Source organism: Schistocerca gregaria, chromosome 7, assembly GCF_023897955.1.
Source record: "Schistocerca gregaria isolate iqSchGreg1 chromosome 7, iqSchGreg1.2, whole genome shotgun sequence".
NCBI classification, from domain to species: Eukaryota; Metazoa; Arthropoda; class Insecta; order Orthoptera; family Acrididae; genus Schistocerca; species Schistocerca gregaria.
The window spans coordinates 138,813,763-138,839,811 of record NC_064926.1 but is presented as its reverse complement, the minus strand read 5'-3'; the positions used below and the strand labels follow the sequence as shown (position 1 = coordinate 138,839,811).

General features: G+C 40.6%; 1 protein-coding gene across 7 annotated transcripts in view; it reads left to right on the top strand.

Annotated features, from left to right (window-relative positions):
• The window catches only part of LOC126282204 (mucin-17-like), a 59,532-nt gene that overhangs the window by 18,460 nt on the left and 15,023 nt on the right, over positions 1-26,049 (top strand). For 4 of the 7 annotated variants that reach the window (XM_049981747.1, XM_049981745.1, XM_049981749.1 and 1 more), the window contains 3 exons: positions 2,462-2,614; positions 6,026-6,205; positions 6,985-7,061. In XM_049981747.1, coding sequence (XP_049837704.1) covers positions 6,033-6,205; positions 6,985-7,061 — 250 coding nt within the window. In that variant the 5' untranslated portion in view covers positions 2,462-2,614; positions 6,026-6,032. The remainder of the gene's footprint in view (positions 1-2,461; positions 2,615-6,025; positions 6,206-6,984; positions 7,062-26,049) is intronic. The other 3 variants (XM_049981750.1, XM_049981743.1, XM_049981744.1) reach the window with 1 other exon arrangement.

The following is a 26,049-nucleotide window of genomic DNA, read 5'->3' as shown; positions in this document are numbered from 1 at the left end:
GAGACAGAAACTGAAATTAAGAGGGAAGCAAAGTAAAAGTACAAATGCTAAACTCCGGTATTTTTCAGTGTTCCTTTACATGGGAAAACTGAGGGGTATTGTCCCAATTTAATTCTAGTGCCATTGAAAAGGTGAATGAAATAGATATTACTGGCAGTGGTCCTGAGAAAGAGCTTAAATCGTTAAACTTGAATAACCTCCAGGGCCCGATGGAATCCCTGTTGGGTATTATACTGAATTTGGAACCGAGTTAGCCCCTCTTTTAACTACACTGTATTGTAGATAGCGATAAAGCAAATCTTTGCCTTGTAATTGAAAATAAAATACGGGTCACACACATCTGTGAGCAGGGTAGTAGAACTAATCCACAAAACTCCTGTCCAATATCCTTGCCATCAGTTGGTTGTAGAATCTTAGAACATATTCTGAGCTCAAATGTAATGAGATATCTTTAATAGAATGATCTCCTCCATGCCAACAAACTTAAATTCTGAAAACATTGTTCAAGATGCAGTATTTCTCGATTTGCAAAAAGCATTTGACTCACTAATGTATCTATGCTGATTACCAAAGTATGATTGTATATGGTATCAAGCATTATTTGTGACAGTTGAGGATTCTGTGGTAGGAAGGGTGCAGCGAGTTATCTTTGATGGAGAGTCACCAACAGATGTAGAAGTAAGTTGTGCTGTGCCCCATGGAAATGTGTTGGCACCGTTGCTGTTCATGTTGTACATTAATAACCTTGCACACAATATCAATAGTAACCTCAGACTTTTAACAGGCAGTGCAGCTATCTGCAGTATATACTGTCAAAAATAAGCTACATAAATATTCAGTCAGATCTTGATAATATTTCAGAATGGTTCAAAGATAGGCAACTTGTTTCAAATTATGCACTTCATTAAAAAAAGTAATGTCCTATAATACCAATGAGTCACAGTTGGAATTGCCAGTTAATATAAATACCTGGATGTAACACTTTATATGGATATGAAATTGAATGATCACATTGGCTCAGTCATGGACAAAGCTGGTGGCAGACTTCTGTTTATTTGTAGAATACTGGGGAAGTACAATCAATCTACAAAGCAGACTGCATTCAAATCACTTGTGCAATCCATCCTAGGGTACTGCTCAAGTGTGTGAGACCTGTACAAAATAGTACTAATGGCGGGATATTGAACATACACAGAGAAGACCAGCAAAAATAGTCACAGGTTTGTTTGACCTGTGATAGAGAGAAGAAACTGAACTGACAGACTCTTGAAGATAGCCATAAACTATCTCGAGAAAACCTACTTGCAAAGCTCCAAGAACTGGCTTTAAATTATGGCTTTCCGAGTGTGCTGCTACCACGTACACATTGCTTCTGTAGGGATTGTGAGGACAGGAATATATTAATTACAGGATGCACAGAGGCATTTAAACAGTCATTCTTCCCACACTCCGTATGTGAATGGAAAGGGGGAAAGCTCTAATAACTGGTGCAGTAGGTCGTACCCTCTGCCATGTGCTTCACAGTGGTTTACAGAGTATAGATGAAGATGTACTTGCCTTTTTCATTCCATAAAATTTGCCCTTGCTGATCATTGTATATCCATGTGGCATACAATGAAATACGATACAACACTGATTTTGTCTACTGCCTATTAATTTTGGGATTCTCTTATTAAAGAGTCTCATGAGATACACATGGCAGAAAACTGTATTATTTGGAAAAGCGGTTATCAATTGGATAACGTGTGGAATCCCCTTATTTCCACGATATGCTCTGAACAAAAATAATGGAGTATGCTGAGGGTTGTGGTAATCCATCAGAAAACAGTATCACATTTTCAACATAAAAAATGCAGCCACACACGCGAGACAGATAGTCTTGCAATTACAATCTTGATGCATTAACAAAACATGTACAACACTGTAAATAATTGTGTGACATAGACATTCATTGTCAGTTTTTGATGACCCACTGAAGATGTCTGGCAGGAATGCAGACAAAATATCGTGTGTCTTAATAAATGTTGACTGGCTGCACTCCCAGAATGTCAGTGAGTATTCAGAACACTGGAGAAAGCCTCAAGGTTCATAATTAATTCCTGTTTTAGAGCTTACTGGATCCTAGTGATAATATTGATTCATAAATCATCAGTGAATGCTAAGAGTAGTCAACCATGATTTTGCATACAATGTATCCAATATTTATAGCTTTGTATATTTTCTCAGCCTCTGATAACTTTGTGTTAACTAAGTTAATTATTCATATTGTGTATTATTCCTTGTGACCATTGTTTGTATTAACTAAGCTCTTTATTCATATTGTGTATTATTCTACGTGACCATTGTAACATTCGTGTAGGGCCATGTAACATGTCAGTTCATTAAGTGCTTTATAACTAAGTTCACTGAATCAGTAAGAAATAATAACAACAGTATCACTGTAAATGGTACTCATTTTCAGTTCTTAACAATGGCCAGGAAACGAGGATGATGGTGATCATGTTAGGAACATGTCAGCCTATGCCTAGAAGAAACCATCCTGTACTCACATTGGAATGACCCTTTCAGATTATTAGCTCTAATACTGATACTTCCTACAACAGACTTCAGAAGAGTAAGACATTACTTATCATAGTAGAGAGTTATACGTATTTCTACATTATATTTTTAAATTCATGATGCTTTCATAGAAGTTTGACACTCGCCCTGAATAATCTCCTCAAAATGTTTTTGACACTTGGTTCCTTTGTGAATCATTTGTCTAAGAATAAACTTTTTAGATGCTTAGAACAATAGTACTTCATTGGCATGAGCTCTACACTCTACATAGCAAAAAGAAGAACCCTGACAGTTGTCAGTCCTGTTGTCAGCTTTCCAATGCAAAAGTGCAAAAGGCTGCTGTCAGCACCAAAGCTATGTGACTAAAAACAGTACTCATCTATCCATCTGGAACAACACTGGTGCATAGCCGAAGAGATGTATACAAAATTACAATACATGAATGGTTGTGACAGATGCGTGACGCAACTGTGCCAATCTCACTGTGACTGTCAGGGCTCTTCTTTCATCTTAAGGACTATAGTGAGGATGTGAATTGTATGTGGTAGAGTTGTATCATGTAAAAAATCTGTTCTTCTTAATTTACCTTTAAATTCTCATCAACCACTGAACTTCCATGATTTATAACCAATATATGCTGCTTAACTTATGATATTTTTAATTATATTAGGTATAGTAAAATATGCACAATAGGGGGGACCAACATACCATGTGACTCACTCACGAATGGCATTAGTCTACGGCATCTATCTGTAGCTTGAGCCGTGGTCTTAATTTACAGCAATTAGCATTGGTTTTAGTATTAATTTAGATATAATGAGGCTTTTTAGTCATGGCTGAGTTGATTACTGCTGTGACATAAAATACAAGTATTATGTCAGTAAATAGTAGCAATAATTTACCAAGTATAGAGGGTGATTTTTCCACTGTGTACGAACTCTAGTGGCCTAGGGATTGATTGATGAGAGGAATAAAAAAGGTCTAATGAAATTATGTTTGGAAATGAATGGTTTCTGTGCTAGAGAACATTTATTCAATCACACATTGCTTTAGAGACTGTGGTGTAATGTGCACTGTACCATGTGGTCGCAGTTAAAGTGTGTGTCGAAAATGGCTTCATGTGCCTCAGTACATGCGTGTATACACCTTAGCATGTTGTGTCTCTCATGATCATGTAGGCCAGGCTGCATGCGAATGATGTCAGAGGCAGCTTGAATACACTGCTCCATTGTCTCCACATCTGGAATGGGCTCTGCAGACATGATTCTTTTGGACGGCCCCACTACCAGAAATCACACAGGTTGAGAGCCAATGAACGAGCAGGCCATGAAATTGGACTCTATCGTCTGATCCGTTGACCAGGGAAGATGCAATTGAGATGCGTCTGGACATTAAAGGTTAATGGCGAAGTGGGCTGGAGCACCATCATACAGCACTCACATAACCATTTGACTCATCAATGGCACTTCTTCCAGCAGGGGATGCAAAGTCACCCGCAAGAAACACCGTTAGCCTCACCCTGTTAGGTGATGTGAAAGGAAGACTGGTCCCAAAATGCAGTCATCAGTTATCCTGGCCCACACATTCCTGCTGCACCAATGCTGACGATTGCTGTCACCGTACCATGGGGGCTCTGCATACTATCCCACAGATGACTGTTTTGTAAGTTCAAGATAACACTCCGCGTAAAGGTGGCCTATCTGTGAGTAGGTTGGATGACAAATATCAGAATCCTAGCTGCCTGGTGAAGGAAACAGTGACAAAACTGCTCCCTGGAAAGTCTGTAGTTAGTAAGCCCTACACACACTGTAAATGATAAGAGTAGTAACAATTGCCAAGGGGAATGTTCCGCACGGTCACCTGGCTTACCTTGTACTGACGGACCAGGTGCCCGTTACTGACACGGCGGTCGCCTTCACAGTGTAATCACATTTTCCTCCAAGTCTGGTGTCCAAACGTTTAGGGTATGTTCTTCATGATTTCCTGAAATGACCCTGTCTCAGACCAGTGGCGAAACACTGTTGCAAACATTGAGTGCTGTGCTTATTGTTGGCAGGGATAGGTCTCCTGGCACAACCTCGCTGCCTGTTGCCACTTGCTTTTTCATAAGTAACTGCCATGTTGGCAAGTTCTCGATTTGAATACAGAACCATTGTGTACAATGCTGTATCATATCCACTGTAAGGTGAGTCAGCAAGAGATGTGAGTCAGCAAGAGATGTGAATCAGACACATTACCAATGACTGGCAGGAGAAGGGGTTAGGGCATGACATATGAGGAACAGTACCACCCTCTATGAGCAAACCACGCATACTGTAACTGTGGCTAGCAAGGAAACCACACGTTTCCGGATGTAAGTTCATTATACCTTTTTTTGTTCCTTATCCTCTCATTGACCAATCTCTAGAGTTTGTACACAGTGGAAAAAATCATGCTGTATAAATATAGAGTATACATTGACTTTCCAGTTGCCAGAGTAGAAAACAGCTGGAGCATGTGGCATGCAGCAGAAATCATACTGGTGTCGTCACAAACTATTTCTTTCTCTTCATGTGCATGATGCATCATTTGCCTACCTTGCAACTTCAGTAGTGCACTTCGTGCATAGTTATTCCGAGTATCACAGCTACAGTTTTTGTCTCGTCACTAAAATAGTCCATAATTTGTGAAAGTTTATATAATGCCCTATATAATGAGCTAGGATTGATCTAATATCTCATATGATTTTAAACATCTGGGAAGCTTTGGATGGCCTCTTTGCTGTTTCTCTATACCTAACAGCTTTGCATGCATGAGATTTCATTTGCACTTCCATTTAACTGAAGCATTGGGTACTGAAATATCTCAACATGTTTCACTCTTAAGTGACATTGTTAGATCAGATCTCATCACTTGTATAATTTATCCGTTTATTTTCTTATGTCTAAATGTTTTACTGATGTTATTAACTATCTTTTAATTTTTTTGGTTTATAAAACCACTTTGAAACAGGTAGCATTATATGAGGAATGCAAGTCCAAATCTGAGCTATGATATAAAACTTCTTATTATGTGTCACCATTGTGCTGTTATTCAAATGGTAAAGAATTTAGTCTTTTCTTTAGAAACACCATAAAATATTCTATTACCCTCTGTATACTTTGAAGCTATCTGAAGACTATGTTGTATATCCATTTGCCTGTTTTGTCAGTATCATTTTTTTTCAAAGGTCTCTATCTTATTTGTGTTTTGGTGCATTGAAAATCACTTTTCACGTATTAGATATTACATTTTTATGGTGCTGTTGATATGTATTGTATGTGGAAAAATAAATATATCTCTATTAGAGCTACATTTCTGTAACCACACTTTGAAATACAGCAGTTGTTACAGAGTAAACTTATAAGTAATGGCTTTATCGTAAAATACATTTGAAATAATGTTCTAAAAATGTGTTACTGTTACCATTTTTTCCTTTTGTATATAGGGTGGGCATGTGTGAGCAAACAGAGGTACAGTACTTAGAAGGTGATGTTGTGTGGGTGAAATTGGGTTCATGTTGGTGGCCTGGTGAGGTACAGGATATTACAAAGCTACCAGAAGAGGTGCGAGAAGATTTGCGGAGAGATCTTATTGCAGCTGTCAAATTCTTTGATGAAGATAAATAGTAAGTTTTTATTGGCATGGTTAATAAATTTTAAATAATCTTTCATATACCAATATGTTTTAATCTTGGACCTTTTTGTTGTGTAAATTCACCAAAAGCTAATTAATGTCTTTATGTTTCTTGTCCTTTCTTTAATAACTATTCAGGATAAAGTAATAAAAAGGTCTAGTCCAGCAGAGATAAAAGAGCAATAATTGTTAAGTTCTCCTGATACCCAAAAATAAAGTTGCTCATTATGTCTTAATCAGTTTGTCATTCTGGACCTACTAGCATCCTTTTCATTATAAGTAGACAGTTAATATATTTTCATTTGATTAAATTGAATAGGTGTAGCTAGTTGTCATGCTTTGATCACAAGAGCTAAAACTGCGGTTTGCCACTGAGAATTGGTTGCTTTCAGTTTCTGTGTTCTTTCGTTTCAACCCCTAACCTCCTTCACAGTTTACTGAAAGGACTGATCTTATGACTGTGTCTGTTTTTAATTGAATAAATTGACTATGTTTCACAAAAATTAACCATTCTAACCTAGTCCACCATTTTTTATTGCATGTACTGATGATAATTTCATTTACGTTATGTAAATGATTTCTCCTCACTTAATTAGTAAAATTGTGTACAAGTAGAGAACTGCTATTTGTCTTTGTTAACCACTTCGATATATGTTTTTATTCAAATTTTTCATTTACCACAATTGATCTTAACCCTATACCATTTCTTCAAAACCACTTTGTTAATCCATCAGACAATGCTGTAATTTTTGTTGTTTATTTTCATTCCAGTGAATATGTACATAAACTGGATCACATTTGCATGTACAACTGCAGGCGGAAAATGGAGTTTATCAAGAGAGGTTTGGGTAAGTGGTATATATTTAAAAAAATGTAGCATATCAGTATTTCCATGTTTACCTATGAAGTGTTGTAATTTTCCTTAGGAGTACTATTACCTGTCACTCACAGAGTGAATAATATTAATATGCTAGAATTTCTTAGTAATACATTTTGCAACACACACTATTGTATGCGATTCTGTTGAACAAAATCATCCCAAATGCTTGCATTTTTTCCCAATTTATTTTCAGTTAAAGCTTCATGACTTTCCAACTGAATATAGTTGTATTACCTTTCAGCACTTAGAATTTGAGTGTGGTATCTGAAACTGCTATGGTAAAGGTGTGCATAGAACTTGTGACTTTATACAACAGACATAGGTACATAGGTGTTTTTGTCACATAATTTCAAAAACCCAGTTTAATGTTGACTGCACAACCTTTAATAGCAAAATTAAAAATTGATGTGGCGCATTACCTGTAACAGTAGCTTATCAGATTTGGTATATAATTGTCCACTTTGTAGTTGTCAAGCACATATCCTGGAATTAAGTTAGAATACAGTGAAATGGCATTTGGAATACTTTTCAATTGTCATTTCTCTGATGCTTATCATTGCAAGATTTGATCTTTAATATAACCCATTTCTTACCTCATTTCATCAGTCTCATTGCTTTAGTTTCCCCACAATTTGCTCAGCAAACTGCATGTCAGATACCAAACAGTGTTTTGGAAATTTTAGAGATTTCCCAGTCTTAAATCTTGTTGAAAAGAGGAAGTGAGGAAAGAGGTACATGGCATATCTGTATTGCTGTATTGTAAATGTACACCTGCTATTAAACAATGGAAAATCCAGAATGGAATAATGAAAGTATTATGAAAGCAATAGATTGTTACTCGCCATATAACAGAGATGTTAAATTGCGGACAGGCACAACAAAAAGACTATTAAACAGGTTAGTTTTGGCCAAAGGGATTTCTTCCATGTGTTTGTGCGCGCGCGCACACACACACACACACACACACACACACACACACACACACACACACACACACACACACAAAATGGCTGGCAGAGGCCAGTCTGTGAGTTCTGTGTGTGTGTGTGTGTGTGTGTGTGTGTGAGAGAGAGAGAGAGAGAGAGAGAGAGAGAGAGAGAGAGAGAGAGAGAGAGAGATAGTTTAATTCTAAAGAAGGCCTTTGCCTAAAAGCTAACTTCTTTAACAGTCTCTTTATTTTGCCTGTCTGCAACTACCATTAATCTTTTACAAATGTGCCTTTGGCACTGTTGTGTGTTCTGCATGGCTGATATGCACACACTCTTCTAATTCAGCATATCTTATAACTTTATTGGAGGTTTGTGAGAAGTAGTCATAAACTTTTAGGTATCACCTTGAAAAAAGAAAGTTACATAGTTAATTTTCAAATACCTATCTACAGCCTTGGTACACACTGAAATCACCATGCTACAGTAATGGAACAAGCCATTAAAGGAGCCAAAAAATGACACAGCCCATTGATAAAGTGGCGTGTCATGCAGTAATCCATTTTTGGCAGTTGCAGAAATATTTCAATACTTTCAGGCCAATTCATGTTACTTGTTTAGCAGTCTAGATTGGCATGACACAACTGCAACATTTTCACTACTGCTGAAAACAAATGACTGCCTGATACTCCACTTTATCAGTGGGCTGCACTATCTTGGGGCTCCTCTAATGGCTTGCTCTGGTACTGTGGTATGAGGATTTTGCGTGCGCGCGTTTGTTTGTTTGTTTGTGTGTGTGTGTGTGTGTGTGTGTGTGTGTGTGTGTGTGTGTGTGTGTACTTACCTACAAACAAAATAATAATGACATAAGTTTGTTTATTTGAGGTGATAGTTAAAACTCTTGTTTTCCTTCTTAAAGCATTAACAGTAATTTTTTTTCCTGTCTCACTGTGTGTTGGAAAAGTATCGCATGATAAAAGGAAAGCAACAATAGGACTTTTTTGGTAAAGAGTTTATGATATAGTTTTGAAGCCTTGATGATAATTTTTTCACACTAATCTCCTTGAAAGGAATAACTATGAGTTTCACTGTATGTATTGATTATTTGGTGGGATAGTTATAAAACTTGTGTGAATTTTCTGGTTTTTATGGTCATTGTATGGAGTCAGTGCTTGTAATTGTTACATTTAGGGAACACTGTATGCAGATGCACATTTAATTTTAACACTCACATTGGCAATCCTTTCATTCCATCACAGTCAGCAGTTTCAGTAACTATTCCAAATACACTGTTGGTTGGTGGACTACTCTGATTCTTCCATGCCTTGTAAGGGTTGAGTTCGACATATCCGTGTTCACGGTTTCTAATGCTATACATGTTCTGTTGTTGTCACCTTGAACTTTTCTTAGCCCTTAGAAGCCTGTAAAGAATTTCCTTGGTCCATTCATCTGCCCATCTCCATTTCATATGCAAAATATATATAATTACATCATCATGCAAGGAATAGCATTTTGCACGAATTTTGTCGTGACTTGCAGTGTGATGTTCTGTGTGCTCGGAAAACACCCTGAGGTATGCAGCAGTGACACACATTTGTTCCCAGCATGAACTGGTTGCTGAAAGATCACATGCATGGTATGGAAGCAATGTTTTGGTAAAGCCCAGTTTGAAAATCTGCAGTGTTTGCCAATCAGATGAAAACAATATTGAAATTATCTCTGTGTAATTAAGTAGCAGTGTAGTTACCTCAGTTTATAAACCTCCTGCAACAAAATTTTCCTTTGTTCCGCACCAGAAACTTTCCTAAAGGTAAAATCGCCTCTGTGATAAGTGACTTCAACAGCCAGTCATATTTGGGGTTATGCACATGACGACAAAAGTAAAGTAGTTCAGTCATGGGTTGAAACTTTTCAACTTACTCTCATCCACAATAGCAAACTTCCTCCTTCTTTTAACTGTGAAAGATGAGGATGAGGTTGTAACCCAGACCTTCTTTTTGTTAATGAAAGTTTTGCACATAGATGTTCCAAAGCTATATGTCCAATACCAAACAAATGACACAGGCCAATCGTGTAAAATTTTGCCATCACTAAGACCCCAGGAAGTCTGTTATAAGTGGAGATGCATCTTCAAGAAGGCTGACTGGGTGAAATTGTCTGATATACTGGATGAGAAAATTCTGAGCATTGTTCTAATTTCTGAAGAGTGCAACAATTTTCTTGACAGTGTCCAGGCTTCTTCAAGGGTGTCAATTCAGAGGATCCGCAGAACTTTCACACAAAGTGTAGTTTCCTTCATATCTGTGGCTAAGATACTTGAGTGGTTTCAGTGAATATCAGATTGTGACATGAGTAAGAGCATTGTGACATGAGTAAGAGCAATCAGAAAGCCTAGAAACTATTATGCCACCGCGGTAATGATAACACCGAAGCTAGCAAGCATGCTGATATGATTGCCCATCAGCTGCTAGTAAATGGAAAACTAACTCAATACAGAAAGATAAGTAAGAACCAATAACACAGCAGTATGACCAAGAAAGTAACATCTTGTCTCCACCATTTACTGAAGCTGAGTAAGTGCAAATTGGGTAAAGTAGCTGGATTATATGACATATGAGTAGAGAAAATTGAGAACTTTGATCCTGTTAAAATGTGTTGGGTGCTAGATGTAACAAACAACTGTTTCCAGAATTGCAATATCCCCAAAGTCTGGTGGAAGGTTTGAGTTACTACTATCCCTAAATCACACAAAGATCACCTGGATTCTAAAAGCTAAAGACCTATTTCCCTGCTCTGTCACCTGTACAATGTCCTAGAAAGGCTCAATTTTCAGGGACTGCAAGCAAGCTGGCTTCAGAGAAAGAAAAAGCTATGCATCACAGATATTAGACTTGAAATAGCACATCGAGGATGTCTTCGAGAAATGGCTTGTCACTGGCACTGTATACATTGATCTCACTGCAGCGTACGACACAGTCAGTCGTCAATTTCTTTTCACAAATGTGTATGACATCACCAAAAACTTCAATATCTGAAACCTTCTCCAGAACCTGAGGTCCTTTGTGGGATTTCAAGGGCATCGAAGCAGATGGAGAACACAGAAGTTCACTGGTCATTCAGAGTTGTGAACAACATGGAAGGCTCTCAACAGACTATGCTGTAGTAGTATCAAGAGATGCAAGACCAACTTGCAGTAATGGAAGTGAGGCATTTTTTTAGAATCAAGTTTTTGCAAGCGTGGTGCTGTGCAGGCTAATAACCATATACTGCAATGTTCTTCATCTCTAGACAAATGCACCTTGAGAGATCTGATGAGGGTGACACTGAATGCCCTCGATGTGCCCAATTTCTGGTCAATCAGTGTACAAACTAATGTCAATAATCAATTTCCTTCCATTGATTATATATTTTATATTTCTGATACAATAATAAATAAATAAAATAATTATGTATTTCATTCCAGTCTCTTAACTGTTGTATTTGTGTGATTTCCTATCTCTCCTCGTAACTCCTTCATGCATCTCTCCATTGCTCATTGAGAAGCTCACTGTTTGTCAACTTTTTTTGCATTAAAAGTCAGTGTCTCACTGCCATAAGTGAAAATGGATGCTATAATGATTGTGAATTTTCCAGTTTGGATGCAATAGAGACATACTTCTGAAAACCATGTTTAACAAAAATACTGGAGCCCATTTTACTCTTTGTTTTGTTTCTTTCATTGTAGGAAGCATCAGAAGTCGATAATATAAGTATCACACATAAAAATTCTACTAAATGATGCAACAAATATATTAAGTGATTGAGACTTTTGATTTATACAGCTATTTTAATTAAGTGTTGTATTTCATATACTTATGATTAACTGTGTGCAATAACTTTTCACAATCTTTCCGAATTTTATTAAGACTAACATGTTATTCTGCCTTATTTTCCACCACTATTGCAATTTCCTCCACGGGTCATTATCAAACAGTATGCTAGGAAATGATGTACAGATCATAAAAATTGTACGAGTAGAAAACATTTTTTTGTATTACATCTTATAATTCATCATTGATGTATTATTTTAAATGAGTATGCTGTACTGTATCACATGTAAATGAGAATGGAACACCTGCCACAATGGGACCATGCAATGGTTACATTCAAAAGTAATCACCACATGCCTTGAGACATGTATTCCAGCGGGAGACAAGACGACCAATTCCTGTTTCATAGAACATAGTCTGCTGCCAGCAGATCCACAGTTACACTCACTATTGCACTTCCTTATCCTACTGAAACAGATGTCCATGCATGTCTGTCTTTGGCACCAAATATGTGAAAATCACAGAGAGAAATATGAGAGCTGTATGGAGGATGTTGCAGTGTTTCCCAAACCAAATCACTGAAGTGTAACCTTCATCTGATTTGAGGTGTGGGTGTTATGCAATAAGATGATTCCATCCAATAGCATTGCGAAGGCCTGAGGACAAACGGCAAGATGGAAGAAACATCCCATATTTCTTCCATCAAAGAAATCCAAAGCTGTCCACACAAGTTCTGATAAAGCCATGATGACCCTCTTCTTTGATTGTAGATCACCTCAGCTCGTCGAGTTTCTTGAGTGTGGAACCCCAATCAATGCGCAGTGCTATGAAGACACGACAAAAACTGGGTGACATGCCATAAAGTCAAAATTCCCAGGAATACTGTTGGATGGAGTCATCCTGTTGTGTGATCATGCCTGCCCTTGCACAGGTTTAAAATCTAATAGTTTCTGAGGAGTTAGAGAAATAGTGTTTTTGATCTATTGCTGATGTATTTGATGAGGAAAGTTCTTGCTAACTGCTGTGGTGGTCAAACAGTGCAAGATCTGCATTCTGATCAGTCAACTCTGTAAATGCTGGTTCGATTCATTTTCTTACAATTTTTTTCCTCTTTTTTTCCAAAAATATGACCATAATGATGTAAATGTTTTTGTAAAAGCTATTTTCAAGTGGCCTCAAGTACGACATTAAAGCCTGGTGATGTTGGTAGATCACATGGGCTGGCCTCTTATGATTGCACAAAGAGAGATGCTTCATGTGTTTATTTGTTCTTACTTCTGCTGGCTCCAGAGCCAAGTGGCATGCCTTGGTCCAACAGGTAAGCTAAGGAAATGCAGTATATGTATTTTTCTGGTTAGTTTCACTTCACAAGACCTTTGTGTCGAGGATGTGATCGTGAAACATGAACCAAGCTCATGCACATGCCACTGTCATATACCAATATGTCTGTGAGCTTGCCAGAGGAACCATTCTTCACCAAAAGCTGGACCAAGTGCCAGTATATTCTGATCTCTTTCCTCTGGTTTTTCAATTCTTTTTTATTAAGAGTGCTAGCTATCATTTAACAGTGATGCTAACCTTTTATTAAACCTGAAACTACTACTCCTAGATTATATACTTCCAGCTTTTTTGAATGTGTAGTTTTTTAAAGTGACTGTTAGGTTTAGCGAGCAGTATAAAGATTTAGCAAAGTCAAAGTAGTTTTTATTTATTATTCTAGTCCACTAGTCTGCTTTCAGTAATTAAAATCTTAGAACCCAAAAACATATTTATAAATTGTTCCAATTTTTTCAAGCAGTTTAGCTTTTTACGTGACACACTTTGAAACAAGGCTCTTTGCTCATCACATCAGAAGAGAACACAATGTTTCAGTGAACATTTTATGAGATCAAAATGAGACAAACTCACTTGAATTTTGCTGTATTTCTTCTTGCACAAAGTTGTGGTCATCATCTGAATCATCAATAGTGTCACCCTCATTGTCATTGTCAATAAAATCTTGTCCCAATTCACACAAAATTTCATCATCCATAAGAAAATATGAGGCCATGATTTTGTTTTTTTTACTTACTGGACAAATAGCTACCATCCTCCAGCAGCTTCACTTTATATAATAAATGGCTGCCTTAGAGAAACATGTCTGTTGCAACACAATGAAGACTGATCAACCACATCAATATACATGATTTTTTATTTGAAACTGGGAGCAACTGTACCCTGTCAGATAACTGGCACAGCAGTTATCAGAATTTTCACAACCCGACAGTTGATGGGATTGGCGGTCAAAGTGTTAACATCTTTCCTCCTATCAATTTCACTTGGAATGAGTGAAGTTGTACTGGGGTTAAGGAAGTGAGCTCACATTTGGTAGTACCATCGCACCCTCCCTTGTAAATAACTTAATGTAAGTGCTGGAATGGCTTCTTTAAAGAGAACATGTCCAACTTTGTTGCCCAACCTTTCACAGTCTTAAATTGTGCTCTGTCTTGAATGTCTCCATTTCGTGTGGTTATCTTCTGCTTGATAACCTTGCTTTCTAGAATTAACCCTCACCTCTCTAACACCTATGTAGAAAGCTCTGTCCTTATCTGACGTACAGACCACTGACAGTACCTCTGTTCTTAACTGCTGTCTCTTCTACACAAAAGTCTCCCATAGAGCATCTAAGATGTCCATAAATATGATGATTTCAAATCCAGTTATATATAACATTTCAACAACCATTAACTCCGCATGTTACTTTTCACTTCATTGACATAGATGCGCTAACCACAACGTTATTTCTTAACTCAATTTGGGAGTGACAAGAAAACAGTCAGTACATCTACATCTACATCGACATCTACACAATTACTCTGCAATTCACATTTAAGTGCTTGGCAGAGGGTCCATCGAACGACAATCATACTATCTCTCTACCGTTCCACTCCTGAACAGCGCGGGGGAAAAACAAACACCTAAACCTTTCTGTTCGAGTTCTGATTTCTCTTATTTTATTTTGATGATCATTCCTACCTATGTAGGTTGGACTCAAGAAAATATTTTCGCATTCGGAAGAGAAAGTTGGTGACTGAAATTTCGTAAATAGAGCTCGCCGCGACGAAAAACATCTTTGCTTTAATGACTTCCATCCCAACTCATGTATCATATCTGCCACACTCTCTCCCCTATTATGTGATAATACAAAATGAGCTGCCCTTTTTCACACCCTCTCGATGTCCTCCGTCAATCCCACCTGGTAAGGATCCCACACTGCGCAGCAATATTCTAACAGAGGACGAACGAGTGTAGTGTAAGCTGTCTCTTTAGTGGACTTGCTGCATCTTCTAAGTGTCCTGCCAATGAAATGCAACCTTTGGCTCGCCTTCCCCACAATGTTATCTATGTGGTCTTTCCAACAGACGTTGTTCGTAATTTTAACACCCAGGTACTTAGTTGAATTGACAGCCTTGAGAATTGTACTATTTATCGAGTAATCGAATTCCAATGGATTTCTTTTGGAACTCATGTGGATCGCCTCACACTTTTCGTTATTTAGTGTCAAGTGCCACACCATACAGCAATCTTTTCTAAATCACACTGATTAGCGAAATTTGATTTGCTTCAATTCTGTTACTTTTGCTGGTCACCCTGTCGAGAATCTTGTAAGAGTGCATATAGACCCTCAGCCACACAATAGTGGGAGGGGGTATGGGGAACAGGGGATGGAAAAAAATAGAATTTGCAGCAGAACTAAAAGCGATTGTGGTTTGCTAACAAATAAAAGTGTATAATAGAAGTTAGTGGAACAACTTATCTATTGATGATGTCGAAATTCAGTCTAACTTTGAACATACCAGGATGTGTGTGAGTTGCCTAGGTGAAGTCAAACAGGTCATTCACTGCATTTACTGGCCACCTTCCACCAGACTTTTCCTGTGAAATGACTACTATCATGCAGTAACAAGTGCTGGTAGATTCACAAACAGGGTTTTTTATCCCAATTACAAATTGGTTTAACTTCTGATTGACAAATTCATACAACCAATGACAATAACGGCCTAATTCATACAACCAATGACAATAACGGCCTCTCATTATCATTCAGAGTCAAAGTTGATTCTGTGTTATACATAATTACCAAGTACCATGATCACAGATCTTCACCATGGGTGGAACTCCATGGCAGTAACACACTGCTGCGTAGACTCTTGAGCCCCAGCCTGCTCTGACGTCGTGAGCAGCCATCTGCCCCCCCCCCCCCCCCCCCCCTCCGAATATCTCCAGAATAAATCACTTCAGTCCAAAGAGAACCTAATATCCTTGTACCTGTAATTATTATGACTTAAACATAATCTTGCACAATTCAGCTCACACACACACACACACACACACACACACACACACACACACACACACACACACACACACAATCTCGCAATCTCAGTTCAACAGTAAGGGTGCATATCAGCTGCTCTCATTGAATGTCATGAACATTTGCACCATTACAAGACAAATGAAAAAAGACTGCTAGATATTAGTAGCTATCGGACTAAATCCTTCATCACATGTGGACTAAAAAAAAAAAAAAAACCCACACACATTCACATATGCATAACTTACCGTATTTACTCAAATCTAAGCCGCACTTTTTTCCTTCTTTTTGTAATCCAAAAACCCTCCTGCGGCTTAGAATCGAGTGCAAAGTAAGCGGAAGTTCTGACAAATGTTGGTAGGTGCCGCCACAACTAACTTCTGCCATTGAATACATGTAGCGCTACACAGGCACGGTTTGCAGGCACAAAGATAAATACTGGCGCCAAAACCTCTGCGTCAGTAAATAAATTAAAAGAAAAGGTAGAAGAATGTAAACATTATGCCATGTATTCTTTCGTGTTTGCTGCTATCTCATTCAAATCCTGTCTGCCTAATTAAGTACGAAACTAGAGTGAGACAACCGTAAACACAGGAGAATATACATATCGTGCCATGTTTATATTCCCATTATTCTTATGCTGAATTAGTTATACAGTCAGAAATGAAGCACGGCAACTGATTAGATTTTTAAATCTAATATGACTCTAATTTGTGTGGAGAAATTTTTTCGCTACTCTCGTTCAGAACATCTTCTATCATATGCAGCCTATTATTTGGTTTTTGTAGATCATTATCAAAGAATGCAGCCATGTAAGTAACTACAAATAGCAGTCTTGCCATTGTTTCGCTTATGAGACAATTCCTCTCTCTTCTTTTTATTGTAAGGCGCAGTAGCGCGCACAAAAGTAAGCCATGCTGCGAGTGGTGACAGATCGTAAGCACTCATTATCTCAATGCGACAAACAATGCATGACACATTAAAATAATGCAGTTTCATTTCAGAGTGACGTAAACACCTATTACAAAGAGAATGACACTTATCAGATCAAAACAAAATAAGCAATCGATTCAAACTAAATGAAGCACGTGAAAAAGGAAGGGTACCCGTACAAATAAGGACGGAGTGCCTGACACATAGCAATGGCTACTTGGTAAAGCTTAACTGTTAAGCTTACAACTTGAACCAAACTACTGTAGCTGTATCTTCATCTAATCGACCTAAATTGTCTCTCATGTTACAATGGACCAACTTTGTTTAGATTTGGAGGTGTGGTCGAAAACTTTTCTCTCCTCTTGAATTTTGAGTCTCAAATTTCAGGTGCGGCTTAGATTCGAGTGCGGCTTAGATTCGAGTAAATACGGTACACATGACCACTGTCGTTTGTGGACGCTAAGGCCTGACTCCATGTGTGGTGAGCAAGTTGTTTACTGGGCTGGGTGGTGGTGTAGAGGAGGGATGGCAGAGTAGGGATATGGGAAGAGAGTAGTGTTTCCTTTGAGAGTATGCAAGTATGTGGTGGAGACAGGATAGTGGGCTACAAGTTGCAGCACCGAGAGATTGTGCTGGGAGGGAGGGGAGAAGAGTGTGTACCACCCAGTGGTGGAGCAGCTGAGTCTTCTTCTTTGGCCAAGTTTCAACTACCTCTCATCGTGCCCGGAAATGAGAAATCTATTATGTGGTTGAAACATGAACAATGTCTCCAGTATCATTTTCATGTGGAGCAGAACAACAGTGTGAAGCTTGTAGTGTTTTGTTTCGCTGTGTTCTATGTGAAGTCAGGAGGATGGGTAATATTGTCCAATCTCTTTGTTTGGCATCAATGTACAATGAGAGCACAACATTGTATTAAAGCATTATTTGAGGTCATTCTTCTGTGGATGATAGGCAGTTCTCATCCTGTCAGTGATATCACACTGTGAAATTACTTCTGAAACTAGTCCTCGAGCAGAGATAATGAAAGGGGTGCTGTGTACTTCAGAATGATGTCTTCTGCAAGATACTTTGCAATTTCTTTAGTTCTTTGGCAGTTGGCACAGATTTGGTGACAGTGTAGTGGGTGAGGCAGTCCATGCAAACTGTTATCCATTGATTCCTGTTTGTTAACTTTGGTAATCTCTCCAAAATGCCATATCCAATTCAGTGGAATTGCACTACTACATGTGGAATAGGTACCAGATACCCAGAAGGTGACATCTAATTCAATCATTAGCATTCCTTGCAGTGGTTCACGTAGTGTCTAATGGATTCGTAGTGCCCTGGCAACTGATACCTGCATCTCATTCTGTTTATGGTCCTCATGAATCCCAGGTGCCGGAGATTCCTCCATGCTGCATTGTTCCATCAAAGAATCAATTGTAAGACAGTTAACATCCTTGTGTTTGTATCCGCTTTTGTATACCATCGTGACTTTGTACTCTCTGAAGCCTAATTGCCCACCTCGGCAGTTGACCTGACGGATCCTGCAGGCTTGTCAGTCAGCTAGAAAATAGTGTCCATCACAGTGGTGAATGATTTGCTGAATAAATATGGGCAGAACTTGATCATGACTCAAACAGATGCAAGACATTCTCTATCATAACTCTTTTTCAGCACTTTCCTGAATTTGCACTAGAACTGCACGTATCCCATAACTGCTAGTGTCGGTGCAAACTTCTCTCTCTGCTCTCTTGTTATACAATGCTAGTGCTGGAAAAGATGTTAGAGCCTCCTTAAAGATGAGGGGAAAAATCTTCCTTGCACCTAATACCAGGATAATTCTTCGTCGCCATGCAGTGATTCTTGCAAAGGATGTGTCTGGTAAAGACATCCTTTATGAATTTCCTGTAATACAAGCACATTCTAAGAAAACATCTTACATCATGAACATGCCAAGGAGTTGGGAAATCGGTGACAGCTTTTATTTTCTCTGGATCAAGATGAACTCTGATACAATTCACTAGATACTCCAAGATTTTTGTTTCTTTAGTGGTGAAGAGTCACTTTTCTGGGCTCAGGTGGAGGCTTGCAGTCTGAACACGCTTCGACACAGTTGCCAGGTGACATTGTTCTTAATATGTTCAAAGTCAGCTGGAGCATTACACAGCCCAAATAGCATAACTTTAAAGTTATAAATCTCATCAGCAGTAATGAAAGCAATCTTTTCCTGGTCAGCCTCATCAGCCTCGATTTGCCCAAAACCTGTGTGCGTATCCATACTACAGAAATACCTTGCTTCATTCAACCATCCATTTCCTGTATATACGGACTATGGAGACATTGGAATGCGTTTATGTTGATTCTTGTCTATGTGATGGCTTTTTCGTTGCCTAATTTGAGCGATGGTAATGTAAATGTTTTGAAGTACCCAGCATCTCCACCAAACAGTGTTGCTTTGTAACCACACTGAAGTCCAAACCTGAAAACAGGATCATCAGGGAAATTAGCACTCAAAGCATGTTTTTTATGACCACCATTATACAGCCTGAATAGAACTCGGCTTCTGCTTGGAGAGTGCGGTTCTTTATATAATTATCGAATATCCAGAGTGCTGTTATTTATACGAACATAGAATGTTCTAGAATACACAAACATTACAAATATAATGTGTTTCAAGAACCTTCTGTATATGACAAATACTACACTGTTCAGTCAAATTAATATAACCACCTGTTAAAGTCCTGAGAATCCACCTTTTGCAGTGGAGACCACTGTAAGATGTGCAGGAAGAGAGTCAGTGAGGCTCTGGAAGGTACTGACAGGGATGTGAAACCATGGCAACTCCAGTATTGTGGCCATCTGAGCTAGGTTTGTTGGTTGAGGACCAATGGCACGAACAGCCAGAGTGAGGTTGGTGGCCAGGGGTATATCGTAAACTCATCCTGGTGATCTTCGAACCATGCACGAACGCTGCAAGCTCTATGACATGTTACACTGTCTTCCTGGTAAATGCCATTCTGCCAAGGAAAAACAAACTGCACGTACGTGGTCTCCAAATATAGATGCATACTTGTGTAGATCCTTTATGCCTTCTACAAGAATGAGATCACTAAGGAACACCACGTAAATATTCCCCAGACCATAACGATTGTCGCAGGGAGTTTGCTTTCAGACATTTCTTGCTGTACAAGGCAACGACCATCTGTTCGATGGAGCTCAAAATGTGATTCATCTGAAAAGGCCGACTGTCACCACTCAGTGGATACCCAGTTGTGGTATAATTCCAGTGTTTGTCGTTGGTGAATAGCAGTCAGCAAGGGTGCATGGACCAAGTCTCTCCTGCAGATGCCAATATGCAGTAACAGTCACTGAAGAGTCATTGGTAGCCCCATGGTTCATCTTGGTGCTTAGTTGCTCAGCAGTTGCATGCCTGTTCACCCGTACACATCTCTGCAGCCGTCATTCAACCATGTCATCTGTGGCACATGGACACCACAGTTGCCTTTGCGCCAGTTTTGGATAGTGCCAAATCTGGGGAAAATCCAGGAATTTTTTCATCTGGAAGAAAACCGGGAAAAAGCCCGGGAATTTTTAGAATTCCGGGAATTTTTCATTGTTTTAGCTTTCAGTTAAATTTTTCTAGTTGTGACTGGTAATAATTGATTCTCTAGCAAAGAATGTTACTGTATCCTGCTAATGGAGAATGATGCTGCAGCAATAAAATATAAACGAGAGGGGAAAAAAATAAAACTTCAGTGGCAAAGGAAACGTGCAATTTCCAACAACAGAACACCATGCACGCACAAGTGCCCCCAAATAGCACAAATATGTCAAAGGCTGTAGGGTGAAGACTATGTAATTCTTTGTAACAATAAACTGTTTGCTATGAGCATAACGTCAGAACTGTTCACATTAGGTTCATTTGACCAGTTGCCAGCGGGCTGATGCACATGCGCAGTTTACTCGTGTATGAGCAGTGCCTTCTCCCACTTCCCGCTACTTGAAGTGTGGCTGTTAGATGTATTGGCAGTAGCAGCAAGCTGCCAAATGCAAACAAGAAAAATTTTTCTCTCGCGTCCTAGCTGCCAGATTCGTGCATGCGCTGAGTTGTAATGGGGAGGGGGTTAGTCTCCACGTGATTTTGCTGCTTCTCTTTGTTGACAGCTCCCACGTCAAATGAAAACGAACGGATTTTTGTGGCCGGGAGCTGTCAAGTGAATTAAAATACATTCACACAAATACGGAGGGCAAAAATATATTATTAGTTTCAGTTTTCTGATTTTATTTTATTTACAGGTTATTGGCCGCCAAGCATTAATAGCCTTGCAGAACAATGAAGTTATTTTTGCAAGTTTGCTAGAGAAATTTTGCTTTATTAATATTTCTGCTGAAGCAATAATTTTATTTGAAATGAAGTGTTTCATTCCACAGTATTGGCTAGTTCCAACTGTTCGTTGAATTTCAAGTGCACATAATGATCTTCTGCCACGTATGGCATTATGCCATAATAAAGAACCAAAAATGAGATTGTAGAGTACTGGTACTCCAAGAAAACTTACATCCCAAAAACCACAGTGAAAAGCTTAATATCAGATGGGACCTACTTCATTGTGAATATGGAAAAAACCAATGTGCACTTCAAGCCAAATTATGCATTTTAGTATGGTTTACAAAATTCCGATGCTGTTGGGAGTATCCTCTGATGCGCTGTTTCTTTTATGGTGTAATGTAAGCTGTCTTAGTGCTTTATACGTACGAACATGCAGGCTTCCTACACCACTGCAGCTGCGCATGCGCAATAATGCCTGTTTTCTGGTGCTCTCTGGCAACTGGTAAATTGAACCTATTTCTAACAGACTCCGGATAGTATTGTGAACGGTGGTTCGAAAAGCGTTACTTTCAAAGTAAATTTCTTTTTGCGCAAGATGAATCATGTTACATGTAAGAAAGGAGGATGGATTTTTAGATCACAGAGCGTTTAAAACTGAACATTTTGAGGACAAGCCACTTACAAGAATTTTGAGCCCAGACGCGTATGTCATAATTTTAAATTTACTGGCACATTTGTGTGATGTATACTAAAGTATAACACACACAAAAAAAGATCAATATTACATGTGGAAGCTTGGCTGCTGTTATAGCTTGTTAATCTTAGACACCAATATTATATGTGAAAGCTTTTCTTGTAGCTATACCATGTACATTAATGTAAACCATTAACTTTTACTCTTTGTGTCTTTGTGCTACGTAACCAGTGATCTTGCTATTGGCTGACTATAACACGTGTCCTCCCTGCGAGTTTGGGGGTAAGAATAGGCCCGCAGTATTCCTGCCTGTCATAAGAGGTGACTAAAAGGAGTCTCAACTGTTTCGGCCTTTAATATGATGGTCCCCCTAAGGGGTTTGACTACTACCTTTCCTAATTTTCCATTAGTGCGTACCATTTGGGGAAGGACGCCTTACGTGGTGCATCTTAAATCCATCGTGCCCTAAGATCTGGCACACCCAATATTGGATTTACATCGAGCTTCTGGCCACATCCGCTGCATGTGTTCTGGATAGCATACATTCCCTCCTTTGTGCACTTCCATCTTTGCCCTTGTGATGTACATGGATATTTCGACATCCGACATCCAGCACGGTAGCCAGTCCGTTGTGGTGGGGTCATCATGTACCCTCTTGGTGGTAGCCCCCTGACTACACAGGGATCGCACTGCTGATGCCCGAGCTGCTACCTCCCCACGCATGCCGAGAAGTAGATGCCTATCCCTCTGGGGCATCGGGTCTCCCAGCAAAGGCCATCCTGCCAGGTGGTCTTTGCTACGGCTGGGTGGTGCCCGCGGGGAGAGCCCCTGGTCGGAGTGGGTGGCATCAGTGTGGATGACCCGCAATGAAGTGTGGTACATCATCTCTTGCTGGTGGGCCTCCACCAGCAGTCTCTAAGCGATCGAGGTCTAACCTCAATGGAAATAAATTTGATCAGAGATTGTTTCCCTCCCTGGCCACTCCATGGGAGGAACGTCTGGCTAAAGAAGGCAGTGGAGATTATTCATCCCGGTACCTCGTGTGTACGCGAGTTGATGGGGAATCGTTTATGTCGACCAAGCCACAGTTTTTTGTGGAGCATTTAGAGGACAAGTTCGGGGAGGTGGAGGGCTTGTCCAAAATGCGCTCTGGGTCGGTTCTCATCAAAACAGCATCCTCTGTCCAGTCACGAAGGTTGCTCACTTGTGACAAGTTGGGGGATGTTTCCGTCACCATCACTCCCCATAAAAGTTTAAATATGGTCCAGGGTATTATTTTCCACAGGGTTCTTCTACTACAGTTCGACGATGAACTACGCGCCAATCTAGAATGACGGGGTGTTCACTTCGTCCTGCGCGTCCATCGGGGTCCGAGGGATATTCAGTTACCCACCGGTGCCTTCATCTTGGCCTTCAAAGGTGATGTTTTACCCGGAAAGGCCAAGGTGATGGTTTACCACTGTGATGTGAAGCCATATATCCCTCCTCCGATGCGGTGTTTTAAATGCTGGAAGTTTGGGCACATGTCATCCCGCTGTACTTCCGGCATCACATGTTGAGATTGTGGACGTCCTTCGCATCCCAATACTCCATGTGCTCCGCCTCCCATCTGCGTTAACTGCGGAGAACACCATTCCCCCTGCTCGCCGTTCTGTAGGATCTTCCAGAACGAACGGAAGATACTGGAATATGAGACCCTGGATTGCCTGACCTACTCTGAGGCTAGGCGGAAATATGAGAGGCTCCATCCTATGCCAATGGCGTCATGATGTCAACGTATGCCGCTGCTCCAATGATGGTTCTTCCATCTCCTGTGTCGTCCCGTATGGTTGGTGCTATGAGTAGTCAGAATCCAACAGCCCCCTTAATTGTGGGCGGCATTTCACACCCTGTTGCTCCTGCTCCATCTTCTTCAGGAGCAACACCCTCCCAACAATCTGGGACATCAGCTCCCCCTTCCCAGCCGGAGAAGCGCAAGACTTCTTCGGCTACTCTCGCCAGGAAGGGGTTCCTTGGGGACCTCCCTTCGCAAGTTCCGACCAGTGGAAAAATGGACACCCGCAAATGCCTGAAACAACCACCAGTCTCTGGTCGTAGGGCCTCACGTTCATCGTCCGTCCCTGACCCAGTGAAGCCCATGAAGCCTGAACCACCGAAGGCACAGCGTGACAAGCAAAAAAAAAGAGGAAAGTCCCCAAGACCAACGACATTGCGGTGGCACCTGTCCCACCACATCCTACAAGCTCTGCGTCTGAGGACGAGGTGGAGATTCTGGCATCCGCTGAGGACCTCAATCTCGCTGGTCCCTCAGACGCCATGGATAGCGCTAGCACCGCTGCTCAATTGGAGGCAGCAGGTGACCCAGCGGCATAATCTGCCTTCCAAGTCCCGTCACACCTTTCTTAGACATGGAAAATACCGTCGTCCAGTGGAACTGCAGCAGTTTCTTCCACCATCTAGCTGAACTCCGACAACTTATCAGCCTTCACCCTTTCTTTTGCATTGCTATTCAGGAAACTTGGTTTCCAGCAATGCGAACCCCCGCCCTCCGTGGCTATCAGGGTTATTATAAGAACCGGGCAGCTTATGAAAGAGTGTCTGGTGGTGTCTGCATATATGTCCTTAACTCTTTTCACAGTGAGTCTGTACCTCTACAAACAGCTTTAGACGCTGTCGCTGTTCAGGTGTGGAAGCCACAGGCTGTTACCGTCTGCAGTCTTTACCTTCCACCGGATGGTGTTGTCACACAGCGTGTCCTGGCTTCTCTGATAGCCTAATTGCCGCCACCTTTCTTGTTACTGGGCGACTTCAACACCCATAACCCTCTGTGGGGTGGGTCAGTGGCGACAGGTCGAGGCGCCACCATTGAGCATTTATTGGCATAGCTTGCTCTTTCGCTTTTAAATGATGGTTCCTTCACACACTTCAGCGTGTCGCATGGCACGTACTCTGCCATCGACCTTTCGATCTGCAGCCCTAGCCTCTTACCGTCTGTCCAATGGAGAGTGCATGACGACCTGTGTGGTAGTGACCATTTTCCGATCTTTCTGTCACTGCCACAGCGTCAGTCTTCTGTGCGCCCTTGCAGGTGGGCTATGAATAAGGCTGACTGGGACTTGTTTTCCTCCACTGCCGCTATTGAGCCTCTCTCTAGTGATGACATTGATGCGGTGGTTCAATCGGTCACCACTGGCATCGTTACTGCCGCCGAATCTGTCATTCCCTGTTCTTCTGGGTCCCCTCGGCGGCGGACTGTGCCTTGGTGGTCCCCTGAGATCGCTGAAGTGATTAAAGATCGCCGGCGGGCGCTCCAGCATCACAAGCGACATCCCTGCATTGAACACCTCATCACCTTCAAACAGCTGCGTGCGCGGGCCTGCCGCCTTATCCACCAAAGAAAGCAGGAGTGTTGGGAGCGGTACGTGTCCACCATTGGCCTCCATGTCTCTCCATCCCAGATCTGGGCCAAGATCCGACCGCTCTATGGCTATCGGACCCCTGTCAGCGTCCCTGCGCTCTCACTGAATGGTGCAATTTGTACGGACTCTGACGAAATTATCGACAGCTTGGCAGAGCATTTTGCTATGAGTTCCGCTTCTGCGAATTACCCCCTGGCCTTCCGCTCCATTAAAGAGCGAATGGAACGTCGGAGCCTTTTGTTTCCCACCCACCATCCAGAATCGTACAATGTTCCATTCAATGAGTGGGAATTTCGAAGTGCCCTAGCCGCTTGCCCTGATACCGCTCCTGGACCAGATGTTCATCCACTGTCAGATGCTGAAACGTCTTTCAGTGGACTGCCAGTGACGGCTCCTCAACCTTTACAACTGTATTTGGGTCGAGGGTGAGTTTCCGTCGCAATGGCGGGAAAGTATTGTTATCCCCATTCTGAAACCAGGCAAGAACCCTTTGGAGGTGGACAGCT